General features: G+C 52.4%; 1 protein-coding gene across 5 annotated transcripts in view; it reads left to right on the top strand.

Moving 5' to 3' along the window:
* Positions 1 to 321: 321 nt before the first annotated feature.
* The window catches only part of Ttc7b (tetratricopeptide repeat domain 7B), a 216,906-nt gene continuing 199,938 nt past the window's right edge, over positions 322 to 17,289 (top strand). For 3 of the 5 annotated variants that reach the window (XM_029541062.1, XM_029541061.1, XM_029541065.1), the window contains exon 1: positions 411 to 567. In XM_029541062.1, the coding sequence (XP_029396922.1) occupies positions 447 to 567 (121 nt within the window). In that variant the 5' untranslated portion in view covers positions 411 to 446. Of the gene's footprint in view, positions 568 to 17,289 lie in introns of all 5 variants that reach the window. The other 2 variants (XM_021201845.1, XM_021201846.2) reach the window with 2 other exon arrangements.

Below are 17,289 nucleotides of genomic sequence, written 5' to 3'. Positions count from 1 at the left end.
GGAGCTTGAGGAGGGGCGCAGGCCAGCACAAGCAACCTGCGATGGCGGGGCCAGCCGAGGCAGACTCGCCCTTCACGCCCCCTCGCACTAGGCACCCCGGCCTTTGGAGCCCCAGAGCATCCGCGGGGTGGCTGCCCCGGCTTGACCCCGCACCGCTCCAGGTTGGCTCCTGAGCACCGTCCCGCGCTTCTCCTCGCCGTCCGGCCTCCGCCCCGGCCCGCTGCGGCTCCGGCCCTGGCCGGCAGGGGCCGCTCCTCGCGGCGCCCGGGGCCCCGCCGCGCCCGCCGCCGCCCGCTCCCCGCCCCTTCCCCGGCCGGCGTTCCCGTTACGCCGCCGAGCCGGGAGCCGGAGCCGGAGCCCGCGGCCGCAGCGGGAGGCGGCGCGGGGCCCGGCGGCGGCGGGGCCTGCGGGGCCTGCGGGCGCGCGCCGGGCCGGCCAGGGCGGCCATGGCGACCAGGAAGGCGGGCTCGCGGCTGGAGACGGAGATCGAGCGCTGCCGCTCCGAGTGCCAATGGGAGCGGATCCCCGAGCTCGTCAAGCAGCTGTCGGCCAAGCTCATCGCCAACGGTACGCGCGGGCGCACCGGGGCTTGCGGGACCGCCGCGGCCTCCGGGGCTAGGCCTGAGGCTCCGGGCGCGAGCAGGGGCGCGGCCGGGCGGCGAGGCGCAGGCCGCGCGGTGTGCGCGGGCCAGGCCCTTGGGGAACGCGGGGTCCTCCGGTCACGCGGCGTGCGGCTGGGCGGCCGGGCTGTGTCTGTCGGAGCCCTGGAGTCCTGACGTGCAGGCTGGAGAGGCTCACCGACCCCAGAAACCAGAGGCCAGCCCCGGGCTTCCAAGAAGTTGGAGCTTGTGTGTGTGCGCGCGCGCGTTTGTGTGTGTATGGCGCCCCCCGGGACATACCTGTGGGCATCTGGGGGCCACCGGAGTGTGTGCGTGGTGTGCTTAGGGGTCCTGTGAATGGGGATGTTGTGAACATATGGTAATCAAGGGCCCCAGGAGGAAGCTCAGACTTAGAGGGTGCCAGGGGTGGCATTGGCAGGTTGGGGTTTGTGTCTTGAGGTCAAGACATTTGAGTGTCAAATCTGCAGACCCAGAGAGGATAGGGTGGAGAGTCCAAGGGAAACTGAGTCAGGGAGTCTGGGAGAAGGTTACCAGGCAGAAAGGTGAGAATGTGATTAACAATGAGAGAAATGGAGCTGATTGGATGAGGGGCCTGGTGCGCCCAGGAACCAGGATCTGACTTGGGAAACCTGGTGGCTGAACTTGGCCAATGACCCCATTTGCTGAATTGGTTCTTCTGACCCATCAAACCAAAACTGCAGCCAAAATTACATTCCAGAGCGAGACTCCACGTGGCCTTATTTGTTTTGGAAGCAAGGATGGTTAATATTTGCTTGTCTTTTCATACGCGCCAAAACCACAGGCTGGCACTTGGAGCCTGGGCAGAGGGCAGAGGATTTTGTCCTCCTTCACCTCTGGCTTCCCAAGGCTGTCTGAGCAGGCGTGGGGCAGACGGATCACAGAGGGAATGAATGAAGGACTGACACTGCTCATTCAAGGAAGGACATGTATACTCTTTTCACCTCGCACTACCCAGAAAGGGACAGGGACATCACATAGCCTCTTGAAGGTTGGTGGCTGTTTGTGATTTTATGGAAATAGCCCCTGGAGATGAAAACTTAAAAAACAAAACAAAAACCAGGTTTTTTCTATTTATCTTTCAAACTTACCTTATAGCTTAGGCTAGCCTCAAAGTCTCCCGCCTCCTGCCTTGCCTCCCAAGTTTCGGACCATAGGCAAATGTCACCATGCAGAGAGGGCCAGATTTTGGTTTTGCACACTGTCAGCCACAGTACCTTGCTTTGGGTAGATGTCTAAGTTAGCATCGGAGGGAAGGTGCTGTGTCCTCAGGACCCCAAAGGCAACCTGACCTTGCCTGCTTTTGTGGCTTCTCCTTCCTGCGTTTTCCTGCTTCTTGTTGAAGTTGCATACCTGAGTTTCTTGGGTCACTTCCATCCCTCCCGTGCAGGTGGATGTTAGTTAGCATTGGGTGTGGTTGTGAGCATCCTCCACCTGCTACTCTGCTGTCTGCTTTCCTTCAGTGGTGTGTGCAGTGCCCTCCTGGGCCAGGTGCTGGCCAGGCCCCTGCTGTCTTGCACTTACTTCCTCCGAGAGGAGCAGTGAGGCACACCTATGAAAGTCGTCAGGGAGAAGGAAAGCAGACATTGATGTGGTTGAGATAGTGGACAGAAAGGGAGAAGAGACTGGCTCAAGCTGCTGGTCCCTGGAACGAGTGGGTACATGGACCCCTCTTTTTTCATTCATGGACCCATTTTCAAGGCCTTTCTGAGCTTAACTCTTTCCCCAGAACCTGTGGCCTCATCTGCAGCTTTGAATAGGGTGTGGGGTGGGGCAGGGTAGTGGTGATGAGCGGAACACTGTGTGGCCCTGGGTCTGCGTGTGAGTTAGCTTCAGAGAAGTCATGGGAGATAGTTTTCTCCCAGAGCCTCACATGGTGAGCAGCAGCCATTGATGGGGAAAGGACATTCATCTAAGCCTTGAAAAGGTCCAAGAGGCTGCTCAGAGAGGCGGTAAGGAAGCAGAGAAAGGGGTGAAACCAACCCAGAACGGTGTAGCTACTCAGGTGCAGAAAAACCTTTGAGGGGGGGGTCTTCCCCTGGCCGAGGGGACCTTCCTGGGGCTGGGAGTGGGACCTCTTCTTGGCTTTGGGGCCCTGGCTACCCTTCAGTCCCCATGTATTTGCTAGCACGGGTATTAGGCAGGTGGCACACTGCTTAAACCTTTGCTTAAAGCAAGGAAAACTAGTTAATGCCTAGCTTGTCATACTAAGCTCTTCTGAAGGCAGCTGCAGGCCACCAGTGCAGTTCTTGCAGCCAGTACCCAGGGGCCTGAACCTGCTACCGCCACTCCCTCTGCCTCTGTGACCTTGGTGGAGCCTCAGTTGCCACACAACTCAGAAGACACACCTGTACTCCTGTCATTCTAGCCCTGTCCAGTCAGGGCTGCATAGTGAGACCATGGGGGTTTGCTTCTAGAGAAGGGAGTACCTTGCAGGAATTATGAAGATTAAAAGAGGGCAGGATGGACTTGGTGACACACACCTAATCTCAGCTCCAGAGGCCGAGGCCGACAGTTCCACAGTGAATTAAAAAGTCCTGGGTTTGATCCTTAGTAGTGTGTGCAGACTGGGTGTGGTGGCATATCTGTAATCACAGACACTCAGAAAGCGGGGTAAGAGGCCAAGGTCACCCTTGGCTAATCAGTTTGAGGTCGATGGGGCTGTAGGAGACCCTGTGTCAAGGAAAAAAAAAAAGGTTAAAGTTTCTGAAGACTTCTTTCAGCAGCCACAGAGCCTGACACCTTAGCAGCAGGCCAATCTTTCTTTTTCTTTCTTTACTCATTCATCCCATCAATTCTACAAATGTTGAATACCCACTGTGAGCTACAGGAGGCTATACTAGTGAACACAGGCAAACACGATGCTCTACCCAGCTCTGTGAAGCCCACCTTTTGGTGGGAAAGGGCCAGGGAGGTCAATAGGTGTGATCCCTGCATAACAAGGAGGGTGTGATGGTGGCCAGTGCTATCAGAGAGTAAAGGGAAAGGTTGGGTGGGGAGCTGCAGGGACTGCTGATTTTAAATAGTGAGCTAGGGTGACTCCAGGGGCTTGGGGAGCCCTACTGAGAAGTCTGAATGGGAGATGAAACCTGAGAAGCTAAAGGAGTGAGTTCTAGAGAGGGGGCTTCAGGACAGGGGCTTGGGTGGACACGGAGCACGAGGGCCTTATGGGCTACTGTTGTGGCTTTAGCATTTCGCTGCCTGCGACAAGAGCCAGGGTGGGTGAGAGCAATGATCGCTGGTTCTGTTTCTGCTTAGCAGGGACAGCTTCTTCTGGGACAGATGTGCTGGGTCCCCACTAGGGACTCTAAGCTGTGAACACTGAGAATCAAAGCCCCATCCTGACCCTGGAGATAAAGGGGCTGGACATTTTGCCAAGAGATGGGTGAGTTCGAGAAGATCAGATGGCCAGGTTAGGAGAAAACCCGCCTAGCAGTGTAACGCCTCACACCCAGTGGTGTGCACCATCTCAGCCATTGTTTTAGAGACAGTTCTCTTTACATAGTTTGATGTGTCCCAGGCTGGCCTTGCCTCACACTCACTGCGAGCTGAGGATGACCTTGAACTCCAGATAGATACCTTGCCTCCACTTCTAAGAGTGCTGAGATTACAGGCATTGGCATGCTTTACCAGGGATGGAGCTCAGGGCCTTGAGCATTGGTAGGCAAACATTCTCCCAATATCCAGACTGCTCCCGGAGCTGGCTGAATGACATTGAACCAACTGGTCAACCTCTCTTGAGCCTGTCTTCCCATTGGTAAGACAGGGTTTACAACATCTGTTCCATGAGCTACATACATCTCCAGTCCCTCATTCCAAGTCTTTAAAAAATAAAAAAAAATCAAAACCTGGTAGTAATAGCTGGCTCTGTGCCAGCTGGCTCTACAGCAAGCGGATAATCTCTTATGTAGAAGCAGTGGGGAATCTCTACGAAGCCTAGGCTCTTGCTACCTGTTTAAGCTTTACCTAGACTGTGAGGACTATGTTTCTTAGCCCACCCCACCCATGCACGATCTGCATATTAGGAAGGACAGGGTGTTGGGTACAGGGAAACCTGGGATGACCAGGCTAAGGTTGAAGAACAGAAGGATCCTAGGAGAGTCAGTTACACATCAACTTCTGGTTGACCCACAGGGTACTCCAAAGAACATTTCTGTGATATCCTGACTTCCCAGAATGTCCCCCTTCAAGTTCTTAATGGCAAGGTTCACTGTGTGTGAATTGTAGTCCACCTAGGCTACTGTCCCTGGAACTGACTGAGTGATCTAGAGCCAACTGAGTAACCTCCCTGAGCCCGTCTTTCCATTGGTAAGATACCATCTGCTCCTTTAAGGAGGATTGTCTGGGAGGATTGATACCTGTGAACCTCACTATGTGGCGAGAGAGTGTATTCCTTCTTCCCAAAGGCTTTGTGTGGCCCTGGCTGTTGACCTGGCTGGGGAAAGAGAATGAGAGTCATGGAAAAGGTGTGTCTGAGCTGGTACTTGACCAAGGCCTGATCCACGACTGTGGCGAGAGCTAGCCATTCATGAGTCCTGGGCAACCTTTGTGAAATCATGACGCTTCTCCTTAACTTCTCAGCCAGTTCATATCCTCAGGCAGCTGTGCACCAGAGCTCACTTGGAGCTGTGAGGCCCCGCATGGCAGTTTTCCCATTAGGGATCTCAGCCAATCTGACTTAGTGAGACTTCAGGTAAGGTATTTTAACCAACTGGTGGTGATGGGTTGGTGGGGAAACAGTTCTTTTGTTGGGGAAGGGGGGCTAGAGTTTGGTCTCAAAATCTATTGATTGCTATGGGAGAGGTCCTTGTTTTGCCTGTGGCTGGCCCCTATGCTGTTTGAAGGACAGGCATGAATGGCTGCATGGCTTTCCTGTCTAGACTCCTGGTATCTTGAAGCCTCTGCAGCCTTCTCAAGCGAGGCAGTCATTGGTGGCCTGAGGGCTTCTTGGGAAAGGCTGAGTGTTGTCAGAAAGTGGCCTTGCTGTTTAGGACTAACCTCTTAAGACATTCCTGACGCACTAAACAAACCTCTGGTAGACAAATTGCCCCCCTTTATCGGTGCTCCCAGGCCAGCATTCTGCTTGGTCTTCTTGTCCTCTTAAGCTCATGCTTTGTGGTTCAGAATGTGTCCTTATCTTTGGATTGCTGGCACTAAGCGAGGCTTTCTGACTTCTTATGGCCGACACTGGGGCTGGGCCTGCCTTGCCCTCACTGTGGCCTCAGACCTGGGGGAACTTTGAGGCTCTGAGCTGGAGAAGGGAAGGACTCCTGACATTGATTGGCTTGGTCCAGCAGTTCTTGGGGGCACATCCTCCTGTCACCTGGGAGCAGTGTCCTTTCCTCATCCCTGGGCTGGCTTTGATTCCTGGCCCCTGACTTATGGTCCTTCTTTTGCTCATGCTGTTCATGGAATCTTCCCTGAAGGTCAGACTGTCCATCTGTCAGCCTCTGGTCCTCGTTCCCCCCACTGTCCTTCCTTCACAGGAAGTGCAGCCATGACAATCTGGACCACGTGAGACCTTAGAGAGCGTGTCAGATGCCAGTTTTCAAACTGTGCTGGGAACCTCTCTTGGGGATGGGGCAGGCCTCATTTACTGGAGCCATTGAACTTTCCCCTAAGATTTCCTTTGAAGGAAGCAGGCATAGTGGGTTGGAACCCCAGCCCTAACGATGAGCTGCTGACTGCTCGGGTGAGAGGACCTTCAGAAACGAGTGTAAAGCAGCGGCACGCGGAAAGTCCTTCTGAAGCTCTCGGAGCCATGCATTCCTAAACAAAGGTTAATTTAGAATACAGTATGTGTCCTGATTCTCAGGATACATACTCAGGTCGGGGAGCAGACTGCATGAGTCGTCATTGCAAAGGGATGGCAACGCTGTGAGCAGGTGCCAGTTCATCTCAGGTCCTCTTACTCAAGTGAGTAACAGTGAAGAACAACTTTGGGGGCCAGGGGAGATGGCTCAATGGGAAAGTATCTGCTTACGAGTGTGCGCAAGGCTGTGAGTGCCAACCCCTGGTACCCAATCAAAGATGCTGGGGGTGGCAGCATGCATCAGGAACCCCACCCCCACCCCCATCCTGGGAGCAGAGGCAGGTTGGTTCCAGGTTTTGATGGCTCACCAGTTTAGCCAAAAAGATGAGCTCTGTATTTAGTGAGAACCTCTGTGAAGAGTGATTATGGAGTCCCCCATGCCAGCTTCTGCTTCCAGATGCTCATACATGTGTGAGGGCATCTTCATGGCCAAGTGTGCATGCATACACACACACACACACACACACACACACACACACACACACACACACACACTACGTAAGTAACAAGCTTTTGCCTTTTACAGAGTTCTTGATTTCAGAAGTTACTGCTAATGTACTATAACCTAGAAGTGCGGGGAAGCTGTAGGGCGATCTAAGTGCTTCGCCCAGCGCCTGGTCAGAGAGAGTGCTACCGTGGACCAGCCATTTTGTCTTGCTGATGGTGGTGGTTCCCTCCCGCTCCCTGTGCGAGGCTCTTGCTCTTTCCACACCACCTTTCTTTTTTCCTCACCAAGTGGCTAACTTTTAGGGCTGAGGGACATTGATTTCTGTGGCCTCAAATTGCGGACTTGGGCTCACAGCTCACTGGTGGGGTGTGGTATTGCCTTGGCCCGTGGCTAAGCTTATGCATCCAGTTCTCTGAGCAGGTAGAGCAGACCGCAGAGTAAGGCTGCGGCCCTCTGGCCTTGGAAGTGAGGGCTTCCCCACCCTCCTTTGCCGTTCTCCTTTTGCTGCCAGCCTATCCGTGTGCTGAGCGCTTGGCTGTGGCTGGGTCCCTACTTGTGATTCCAGCCTCAAACCTACGATTGCTTCTGAGGCTTTGCTGCCCCACCGATGATTGGCGGACGTGTAAGCACATGCCTGCTCTAGCCGTGGGTATTTACTTGGTGCAAGGGCTTCTGGGAAAGATTTCCTCTTGATGAAGTTCCCCAGTCCACGCTTAGAAGGGAAGAAGAAGCACTTTTCTTGCCTGGAATAAGCTGTTCGTGCCTTCGAGGCCCAGAGCTGTTGCTGTCTTGTACCCATAATGGGTCCTGGCCCCCGGTGGGCCCAAGCCGTGGAGGATAGCAGCACAGAGATGAGAAACACGGGGTTGCTAAGGTGCTGGCGGCTGGTGCCTGGAGCAGCTTGTCCCCGGGCTTCCTGTCGTGTGAGACCATGTGTTCCTCTCGTGCCCACACTGAGTCAGGTGTTTGCTGATGACTTACTGTGGAAGGCGGTTCGGCAAGTCCTCTGCCCAAGGCTGCCCTGGCCAGCCTGGTCCGGCCACTTTGGAGTTGCCTTTGCTCTTCCTTTCTATTGGCCTCGAATAGCAGGATTCCTCTCCCTCTGGGTGACCTCATGCCTGGCAGACAGTGGAGTGCTGCAGGCAGCCGATGTGTTCCTATTGAGAAGCCCAGGAAGAAGAAGGAGGTTTTCGTATGCTCCCTCAACCACCAGGACAAGGATAAACAGTGCCTTGGAAAATATGGAGGAAAGCCACAGCCACGAAAAAAACCTAGTGCAGGAGTCACATGCCTGCCACCCTTGGGCTTGCCTCTCCCTGCATAGTAGGTGGGCCAGAGGAGAAGGTGCCAGAACCACCCAAAGGAGATCTTTTGGCTTCTTTTAGAGGTCCACCAGTTCAGCAGCTTCATACACTGCCCCTCCCACCAAGGTCCTCTTGTGAGCCCAAAGCTAGTTTTCCTGAATTGCAGCTGTTAAAACAGAGTCAAGAGGGAAAGACACTGGATAGCGTTTTTTAGGCTTCTCCTCTGTGTCAGATACTGGGTGTGAATGTCTCCATGAATTCTGGGGAATCCCAGCAACCAAGTGAGGCCAAGGGTCACAGTACTTCCCATTCGGGTATGAGAAGGCCCAGAGGAGCTCACTGAGGTGGAGTCTAGCTTCCTTGTGACTAGTTTTCTTATCCTTTGATCACTCTGGTTTTTCTGACCAGTTGGATTACAGAATCCCTAAGACAGCTCATTTAGAGTCTAGGTTACCAAGCTCCACTCCTGGAGATCCTGTGCAGCAAGTCTCGGAAGGATCTGCATTCTTAACCAGCCCCCAGGTAGTGCCCAGGGTACCCAGCCGAGTCATGGTGTGAGACGGGCTCTGGGCATTACAGATTTTCAGACAAGTCCTGGAGGAGTCTCTTGACATGTGGTGATCTTTTTGGCTAAGGCAGAGGCTCAAACTCTGCATTTTTAAGCAGAACTTTGTGGCTTGAACTGGCAGCTGCTAGGCCCTTGCTTTGAAATCAGTCATTAGTGAGCACCTACTGTATGCAGAGCACCACGGTAGACAAAGCACCACCATGGTGGCAGAGGGACACCAGAAAAATAGGACGAGTAAGTCACCCCAGCAACTTTTATAGTTCAGGTTAAGGACTCAGATTTCTGCACCTGGATGAGCATCTGCGTTAGGAGATGCTGTTGGAGTCAGAAAACTCGACTCTCTTTTTTAAAGCAGGAGGTAGGGGGGTATTTACTTTATTATTTTATGGGTATGAGTGCTTTGCCTGCATGTATATGTGCCACCACATGTGTGCCTGGTGCCTGTAAATGTGAGAACTCTTTGGACTCCCTGGGACTTCAGATAGAAACAGTTGTGAGCTGCTATGGGGGTGCTGGGAATTGAATCCAGGTCCACTGCAAGAGCATCAAGTGCTCTTAACTGCCAGGGCAACTGTCTAGCACATGGAAGCACGGCTCTTAACCTCTGTGCCAGGTGAGACCCTGCAGCCTGGGGGACAGCGACAGTGTCATACACCACCCAGGCTGTGGTGGATGGCTGGCGAGCTGAGGCCAGGCTGGACACAGGTGGCAATGGGTAGGCCTGGCAAACACAGCGAAGATTTCCAGCAGGATGACGGACGGTAGGGAGCTGACAGGCTGCCTTAGTCACTTTTCTGTTGCTGTGATTAAGAGACTCCAGCTTAAGGGAAAAGGCGTCATTCTCCGCTCACCATTTGAGGGTGCGGCCCACCACGCTGCAGAAGGCATGGTGGCAGGAGCGGGACACAACTCCTCACATCGCAGGAGCACTTCGCAGGAGCACTCGTAAGCTGAGAGTGAGCAAGCCTGTTTGGGCAGTAAAGCCTCAAGCACACACACCCCACCCCCAGTGACCTACTTCCTGTATTGAGGCTCCACCTCCTAAAGGTCTCACCACCTTCCCAAACATTTCTACCGACTGAGAACAGTGTTTAAACACATGAGCCTGAGGGGACACTTCTCATTCAAAGGACGTTGCCTTCATGGACGAAGTCTGTGTTTAGCACTGAAAGCCCCAAGCGTGTTCTCAGGTACACCTTGGTGCACCAGTAACAAACAGCCTACCCCTGAGGTTTGCTTACCAGATCTGGCAAGAAGGGCAGCTGTTGGTGGGGGAAGCATTTTACCAAGGGGAAGGCGCTCCGGTGCAGGGACAGCAGTGGCTTCATTGCCCTGCCTGGTGTCAGGGGTGGGAGGCAAGCTATGCCTCGATTCTTCAGGGGTGAGGAGCAGAACCACCAGCAGGGGAGTGAGGAGCATGGTGTGGGGAAGGAAGGTGCCTCAGTCAGTGTCCCATGGCTGTGAAGAGCCACCATGACCAAGACAGCTCTGATCAGAGAAAGCATTTAATTGGTGGCTTGCCTACAGTTTCAGATGGTGAGGTCATCATTATGGCAGGCATGGTGCTGGAGCAGTAGGTGAGAGCTTTACATCCCAATCCACAGGCAGCAGGCAGAAAGAGGGGGACCCTGGGCCTGACCACCCAGAGACATACCTCCTAATCCTTCCACACACTCCCTCAGCTGGGCTTACAGAATAGGGGTCTGTGGGTGCCATTCTCACTCAAACCACTACCGAAAGAGTTGGGGTCCAGATGCCTGGCTCTTTAGAGGGGCCAAGGGAACAGGAAGTATGAGGACGGTAACAGCAGTGACAGCAAATGTGACAGGGGTTTCATGTGGTGCCACATGTGACAGCGGCCCAGAGCTGAGGACAAATGTGTCAGCTGACTCACAGAACTAAGGTTCCTAGCCTTGGCTGGCAGACTCCACATCTCTCCTCTTCTAGCCACTGAGTCAACACTGTGAAACCAGCATAGGAGGGCCGGGAGTTGTCTGTGTAGTGGGAATGCAGATAAATGTTCCCACTAGCCTGTCAGGTCCTCGAGCTGGACCTTTTGGTTGGGTTTGTTCATTGCCATATCCCAAGCACTAGTGCTAGGCACACAGCGGGTACACAGTCAATGATTTGTGTACCCTGAGCCTAATAATAGTGTCAGGTCCCCAGTGGCACGTGGTTAGTGAACAAGCCACCCTTGAGGACTTTACAGACTCATTTACTCTTCAAACACTGAATCTCTGCTGAGGACCACCCATTGCCCTGAGGCCACAGAGTGCCAACTGAGACCTACTCACTCTAGACATAGAGTATGGAGATGGCCTAGAGGCTGCTCAGGTCAGGGCTGGGTGTGGAAGTGGGATGAGGGCCGTGGCAGCCGACAGGAGGGAGCCTGAGACCCGGTCCAAATGCAGGACTGTCTGTGTTGGGTGACTTCCCTGACTTGCTTACCTGGGTCTCTGTCTATATTCTGGCTGGTTGATGCTGTTAGGGACAGTGAACACCCAAGCCCTTTCCTCCCCAGGGCTCTTGTGGGTATCCCCGGAGTCTTTCCCAGGAACACAGGGGTAGCTCTGGGTAGCTCTACTGCCCTCTTTAGCCCTTAGTTCTGCCTGCCTTCAGACTGCTTACTCTGTCCTGGGAGGCCTGGCTCTCTGGACATGCTGTTCCTCCCTGGCCCTTGTAGATCCCTCAAGCTCCCTAGTTCCCAGGAGTGGCCAGTTGACAAGGGACCTTCTGCGGGGCAAGCCTAGCCCATGGCCTGCAGCAATTGCAACTTTTTCTCCTTGGCCCAGGCTGAAGGAGTTGACTCTACTAAATCTTGGGCCCAGAATCCTGGGAATAGGGTCTCTGAGAAGCTATGCAACTGCCCATGGAGTCCTCTGCCTGCCTCTGCCCATTGTCCTGGCACTGAAGTTTTACTAGGAATGGACAGTTCATCAGGCCTAGCCCCTTTCCACAGTTCCTTCCCTCTACACGAGTGTCCTTTGTACCAGGACTCAGGGTCCCTGGCTCCTCACAGGCCATGGTCCTTCAGTTCCTTCTCTCTACACGAGTGTCCTTTGTACCAGGACTCAGGGTCCCTGGCTCCTCACAGGTCATGGTCCTTGCGGATGGACCCGACATGGGCTTTGACTCCTCTGGGAGATCCTGTCAGCTCTCTCTGGGTGGGTCTGACTTGTGTATGTGGAGCTGGCTTCCCGAGAAGGCCGTTTCCTAGACTCTGGGCTAGCCTGATAACACCCTCTGGCCTGTGGTTGCTTCCTGTCCCCAGAGCTCTGGAGACAGGCTAGATCAACTCTAAGCAACTGGCTTACAGGTTATCTTTCGTTTCTTGGGTTGGGTTTCTCCAGCGGAAGTATGTATTCACAATCATGTGGTGTGTGAATATGTGTAGTAGAAAGGAAATATGAGCAAGTACAGGGTGAATATGTGACAGTGAATGTGTGTGTGAGCATGTGCATGAGGGCGTATGTTAGAAAGTAAGTGTGAGCAAGTATGGGGTAAGTCTGTAAGACATGATGACACTGAATATGTGTGGGTATGAGTGTGGGTATATGTATGAGAGTACATAACTGAGTGTGAGTATGTGTGTATACATGTGTGAGTGACTGTGAGTGTACACTGAGTGTATGAGTGTATAAGTCTGAGGGTATGAGTGAAGATGTAGTGTATAACTGAGAGTGTGCACATGTGTATGAGTGTATAGCTGAGCGTGTGACCAGCATATTCTCTAGTCTTCCCCCAAGTTGCTGTCTCCAATCCTGCTTTCTCCCATGTCCGTGCCGTGTGGAGTAGGGAGGAGGGCTTGCCATGGAGCCTGGACTTTGACCATCACGATTTCCTTAGAAGATCCTTTACACCAGCATCTCCTGGGCCCCATAGGCTTTGACTTCTGCCATCTTTGCTTTCAGTCACAAGCTCCAAATACTCTCCTATGTGAACTAGGTCACAGATTAGACAGAGGCAGCTGGAGTTGTTCAGGTGACCCGTAGAAGCCCTGAGGTAGAAACAGGAAGGTCTGGATGTTGGTCAGCAGTTATGGCCGGCGTGTGGGAAAGCATTGGGGAACAGTCTCCTGAGAGCAGTGTGCTTGGTTGGTTCCTGTCCAAGAAGGGGAGACATGCGTATCAACTGATTTCAGCAATGCTTACTAAGCACCTACTGTGTGCCAGGCACTGGTGTCAGAGCAGGGAGTGACAGGGTTGAATGAGTACTGAGGGGATAGGCTAGTGTTCACGTTTCGGGAAGAGCCTCATGATACAGTTCGTCTGACATTTTATAACTGGGAGTGGACAACAAATCCCTGGTTTGTAGCAGAGATGTGGGCCTGCTTCCTTTACTGCTTGGTGCCTCTGAGCTGACCCTCTCTGCCTACCAGGCGAGGCTTGCTGCTGTGTGCTGCTCACAGGATGCAGGCACCATTGCTCTTCTGTGGGTTTATGCTCCCACCTTCCAAAACAGACGTCTCCCTCTCTCACCTCATGACCTTGCCTCATACATAATCAGGTACTGCCATGAAGTCTGCCAGCCTTCCCTCCTGTCACTGCTGTGGACTCCAGCTCCTTCAAAGGCAACAGCCCGGGACCTCTGCTCATGCCTCTCCCCTCAGTCCCTGCAGCGTAGGCCTGTGCTGCTCTGCCATTCTCTCTACCTCTCTGCTTGTGCCCTCAGCACACTGGTGCCATGCCTGCCCTCAAGGCAACATTGTCTTAGCTGCAACACTGCAGTCAGTGCCCCTGCTCTCTGCTCCATTCTCCAGCAGTGACTTGCCTTCCTGCAGATTGGACTGACGACCTCAGTGCCCTCTACTTCCACAGAGACCTCACCTGTAGTCAAGGTCACGCTGTGGTGATGGCGCCATATTGTTCAGTGTAATGGCCGGGCCTGCAGGCTTACCTCACTTAAAGCCTTTGGTCACTTCCCAGAAGCAGCGGACCACACCTGCTGGTTTCCTGCTCAGACTTCTCCCCCAAATATTTTCCCCATAATTCTCATTTTGGTTTCTGTAGCAGACATGCCCTGATTTTTCTTCCTAGACCTTTCCCCTCAGTGTCTTTTAGGTTTGAGTTGGACTCGATTTGGAAACCGAATGTCACTGCAGGTTGAACTTGGCCTCATGCTTCTACTTCTGTAAATGGTGCTCTGGTGCCCCTGCCCACGGTGAGGTCTGCAGTGGATTTGTCTTTGATCCCTCTCTTTCCACAGGCCGTGTATCAGAGCTTCTAGTGGCTGCTGTAGCAAAGTATCCCACAGTTGTATCCTCTTGGCATTATGGAGGTGAAGAGTCAGAAAGTGGTCACTCAGGTCACTCAGGTGTTAATTCCAGGGTCAATTAAGTGGCACTCCACAGATGGGCGTGGGTTCTGTAGCTTGTGTGTGTTGTGTGGTTCCTACCCTCTGTTGTGTTAGAAGGCGACTCGTATCCGGACAGATCACACCAGGCTAGTACAGCTCCATGAGAAGAGGGTTTATTGAGGGGAGCAGGGGAGAGAAGAGGAAGAAGTGGGGACGAAGAAGAAGAAAGGGCGAGGGGTTGGGGGTCTCTGCCTTTTATTTGGGCCATGATGTAATCACACGCACTACTGTGTACAGGTAAGACGGCAGGCAGGTGAAGTGACTGCTTGGAATGTAGACAAAAGGCCAGCACCCTCTTCTCCGTCTTTAGAGTGACAGTGTAGCCTCCCATCTCTGCTCTGTAGCCACATCTCCTGAATACGGACCTCCAGGTCCTTCACATTGTCACATGTGCAGTGACACATAAAATGCATCCACACCTTCCCAAGATTGTGGTGCAGAACTGCTGTGGCCATATTCCTAGCACAGTCCAGGAGCACGCCTGGTTTGGTTTGCCTCTGGGTTATGTTCCCACTTTCTTCCCTCTCTCTTGTCTGAGTTGCTATCTGCTCTTGATGGAGTACTGGGATAATCTAGTCCTGTTCTCTCCTCTCACTGAGTCCACTTGCCACACAGCAGATGTAGGGAGCTTTCAGAAACTCAAGTCAGAGCGTGTCATCCACTGGTCACACACCTCCAAGACTTTTGCACTGAGCGTGTCCAAGGGCACAGCTTTCTCACGGGTCCTAGACCATGCCACCTGACACCTCCCCTCTCTGGAATGCCCTTCCCACAGATCTTTGACTTCCTGACTCTGTTGTCACTATCTCAAGAACCCTATCCTTGGAGAGTCTCTGCCTGGCGGAGACCACCCAGTCTGAGGAAGACACAAGTCACTGTCTCCTCACCTTAATTCTCTGTACTCCAGCATTCCGTGGCCCTTTCTGATTTACCTGTCTTCCCTAACTGGGGTGTGAGCTCTCTGAGGGCAGATACGTCATCCTCTCAGTCATAGTAGCAGTTGGAAGCTGGCAGACCCTGACTAAATGGTAGTGCCAAGAGGCTATACAGTCTGTAAGGATTAGCTGGGGGAGCTGGGGGAAGCCCCGAAGTGTATCTTAAAGGGTACTGGTAGTCTTAGTCAGTGTTCTGTTGCTGTGAAGAGACACTGACCATAGCAACTCTTATAAAGGCAAACATTTAATTGAGGCTGACTTACAGTTTCAGAGGTTCAGTCCATTGTCATCATGGTGAGAAGCATGGCAGGCAGACATGCTGGAGAAGGAGCTGAGAGTTCTGTATCCAGATGGGCAGGCAGCAGGAAGAGAATGCCATATTAAACCTGGCTTCAATATTTGAGATCTTAAAGCCTGCCCCTAGTGACACATTTCCTCCATCAAAACCATGTGTACTCCAACAAGACCACACCTCCTAACAGTGCCACTCCCTGTGAGCCCATGGGGCCATTTTGATTCAAACCACCACTCTGGGATTGAGTCAATAGAAAGGTAGGGAATCCCAGTGTATCCAGACTTTTAGGTAAGAATAATGACCATGGCCTCAGGAAGATGCTGGGGGTGTGGAGCATGTGTGTGAGAGAGGCTAATGGCCTAAGGAGTGGGGTAGGGGTGGGGGTGGGGGGTGGGGGAGGGTGTGTCCTCAGGAATGAAGGGTTACTTTCCACTAGACTCTTAGAGGGTAATTGAAGTCAAGTGAACGCCTCAGTGGGTGGCCAAGAGCAGCCACTCAAGATTCAGGGCACACTATAATACAAGTCACCTTTTCTCCATTCAAACTGAGTGAAAACAGTTGCCAGGCTTGATAATCTGGATTTACACCCAGGACATACATGGTGGAAGGAGAAAGCTAAGTCCAAGGAACAGTCCCTTTGCCTTCATGTGTGTGCTGTGCTGTGTGCACATACAGACAAATAGAAAAATATAATGTTTTGTATGGCAAGTGAATGCACATAGTAGTAAAAATCAAATGATTTAAGACTATATGGGTGCTTTCCCCCCCAACAATGGTATTATGTCCTGATAAACCCCTTCTATTAGTCACTGCTTTTATTGCTGTAACCGCATACCTGACAAGAATCAGTTTATGAGGGAAAAGATTTATTCTGGCTCACAGTCTAAGGAGACCCAGTCCCCCATGGTGGGGCAGGCTTGGTGACAGGAGCAGCTTGTGGCTGTGGCTGGGGACACTTGTTCATGTCTCAGAGAATCAGGTTGGGGAGAGAGAAGCAAATGCTGGTCTTCTGCCGACCATTTCCTCTTCCCTTTTTTATTATTTGGTTTAGGATCCAGACTATAAGGTAGTGCTTCCCGTTCAGGGGAGGCCTTTCTTCCTCTGGAAAATTTGGTAGAGTAGTTTCACACCTCTGTTAAATGCCCTCATACATGTCTCTAGAGGTGTGTCTCCTAGGTGGTCTTAAATTTAGTGAAATTGACAGTAAATTTAGCCATCACACCCTGCATAAGTAGAAAGTAGTGTTAGCTGAAAATGCGTTTAGTAGACTCAGTGAGCCAAGAGTCATAGCTTTCTTAGCCTGAGAGCACTTAGATTACCTTACAGTTAGAGAGAAATCATCCAACACAAAAACCTGGGTGCACACATGGGTGATGTGCTTGCATGGATGACCAAAAGCCACCCAAACATTTTGAGGGAGTCCCTTCTACATTAGTAGTAAACTTGGAAAAGATATTCACAATCTAGAGTATTGGTTTTAATTCTAAGTTTTACCATTGTAAATGAGGGATCTTCTGTAGTGTAAAGATGAATGAATGTTTATCCCATACTGTCTGTCTTATTGCAGCCTTTCACCAATACAACCACTCTTGGAACTTTATATGGGAAGTCTCAAAGTAGCCTGTCCATAAGTATAATTTAAATGTTATTTATTGGGGCCATCCATGCATGTGCCATAGTATCCAAGCGAGGTAAGGGGCAACTCTGCAGGGCTGTCTTTCTTCTTCTACCTCTCCATGGATCCCCGGAATTGAACTCAGGATGTTAGACTTGGCTCTCTAGTCCCCATTCCTCCTCCTCCTCCTCCTCCTCCTCCTCCTCCTCCTCCTTTTTTTCTTCTTCTTCCTCCTCCTTCCTTCTCTTTTCTTCCTCCTCATCTTCCTCTTCCTCCCTTCTCTGCCCCTCCTTCTCTGCCTCTTCCCCTTTCCACACAA

The sequence above is a fragment of the Mus pahari genome, chromosome 7 (genome assembly GCF_900095145.1).
Source record: "Mus pahari chromosome 7, PAHARI_EIJ_v1.1, whole genome shotgun sequence".
NCBI classification, from domain to species: Eukaryota; Metazoa; Chordata; class Mammalia; order Rodentia; family Muridae; genus Mus; species Mus pahari.
Note: the sequence above shows the minus strand (reverse complement) of the source record. Positions and strands in the feature narration are given on the sequence as shown.